This window comes from Chaetura pelagica, unplaced genomic scaffold (genome assembly GCF_000747805.2).
Source record: "Chaetura pelagica isolate M959 unplaced genomic scaffold, ChaPel_1.0 scaffold232, whole genome shotgun sequence".
NCBI lineage: Eukaryota > Metazoa > Chordata > Aves > Apodiformes > Apodidae > Chaetura > Chaetura pelagica.
In genome coordinates, this window is record NW_009952441.1 from 613,170 (window position 1) to 614,947 (window position 1,778).

Genomic DNA, 1,778 nt, shown 5'->3' on the forward strand with positions numbered 1-1,778 from the left:
TAGGGGCGTCGGGGGTGGAGCAGGGCCGCGTCCCCCCAGCCATGGAGGGGGGGTGTCCCCTGCACAGGTGGCTGGGGACATGGGGCAGGGGGTTGGGGTTGGCTGCCCCCATCACAGCTGTGAGCTGTGGGCTGGCACAGGCTCCCCACCGGCCTGGAGGACGTCTCCACCTACCCTGCACTGGTGGCTGAGCTGCTGGCGAGGAACTGGACAGAGGCAGAGGTGAAACTGGCCCTGGCTGAAAACCTGCTCCGTGTCTTTGAGAAGGTGGAGGAGGTGAGAGCAACACAGGGAGTCCCCATGCAGGGGGTTGTGACTGGATCGTCTTTAATGTCCCTTTCCTCCAAAACCAGTCTGGGATTCTGGGATTATACATCAGGCCATAAGGCACTCAGGGGTCTGTGGGGACATGAGATGGCACAGGGACACCAGGGCAGGGGGCTGAAGGGGATCACGGGGACATGCAGGGCTTGGTGACACGCACAGTGACAAGGGCTGGATGTGGCACGGGGACTGTCCCTCACCCACCCTGTCCCTGGTGCAGACCAAGGTGGCCCTGCAAGGCACAGCAGCCCAGGAGACACCCATTGCCTTCGAGGAGCTGGAGGGGACGTGCAGGACCCTCTACGGCTACCCCAGCAGCGCCAGCACCGCCCGGCTCCCAGCGCTGGCCCTGGCCCTGGCCCTGCTCCCTGCCCTGCTCTCCTAGCACCCCCCGGTGCAGCCCCGTTCCCAGCCCGCTGGGATGCTGGTGGCTGATGCAGCAGCTGTGGGGCTGGGCCCACCCTCCCCAGCCAAATAAATCCGAGCTTCCAGGACCGGCAGCAGGGTGTGTTCATGCCAGGACCCTGTGGGGGCAGCCACTCCTGCCCCTGCATGTCAGCGGCCACCCCGGCATGTCACCAGCCACACCAGCACTGTGCTGGCCACACTGGCCCAGCAGAGGCACAGGGGGCCCGCTGGGCACCCAGCCTGGGCACCCAGCCTGTGCCCCCAGCAGGGCAGGACTGCTCCGGGAGTGACGCATCGCTGGAACACACAGCCAGGGGGGCTGCAGGGCCACCCCTGCAGGATGCCTACATTAATCATTAGCTAATTAATGGTCTACTCAATTATCTTCTTAGCAATTTCCGCTCGCAATTTGGGAACAGCCTGTCTTCCGACTGGAGGCAGCTTTGGGCACTGGGAAAACAGGCAGGAGAGGGACCTTCTGGTGGCACTCACAGATTGGCTGAGGCACCGAGCCCTGACTGCTGGGATGGCACAGGGAGGGGATGGGGAGAAGATGGGGACAGGATGGGCACAGGGAGGGAATGGGCACAGATCCACAAAGCTCCCCCCCCCCATCACTTCTGAACCACAGCGGAGGTGAAGGTTGTTTATTTAGAGATCAACAAGGCTGGGAGAAGAAAAAGGCAAATGAGACAAGCCTTAAAAAAACCCAACACAACACAAATAACACAGAGAACCATCCCCCAAAGGAGAAGCACTTCCAGGGGCCCTGGCCCCCAGCCCCGCGGGTGGCACCCGGGCAGGACCACACTCCTGTGCCCAGCGGGAGCAGGACCCGGTGGCCCCGGGAAGTGTCACAAAACCCAACGCTCCACCGCACACAAGGGACTTCGTAGCCTGAAGCCACCTCCTTGCCTTCAGTCCCCACCCCAGGTCCCCATGGTGGCACAGGGAAGGTCAGGACCACGGGCTGCCAAGGCCACCGAGCTCGGAAGAAAGAATCAAAAGCGTGAGAAGTGTTTGTGCTGCTGGTGCTGGGCTGAGCT

General features: G+C 62.7%; 1 protein-coding gene across 1 annotated transcript in view; it reads left to right on the forward strand.

The window, feature by feature from the left end:
- Positions 1–709, forward strand: part of CPNE7 (copine VII) — a 17,457-nt gene extending 16,748 nt beyond the window's left edge. Inside the window, exons 21-22 of the mRNA XM_010008455.1 lie at positions 141–276; positions 545–709. Coding sequence (XP_010006757.1) covers positions 141–276; positions 545–709 — 301 coding nt within the window. The remainder of the gene's footprint in view (positions 1–140; positions 277–544) is intronic.
- Positions 710–1,778: the final 1,069 nt, after the last annotated feature.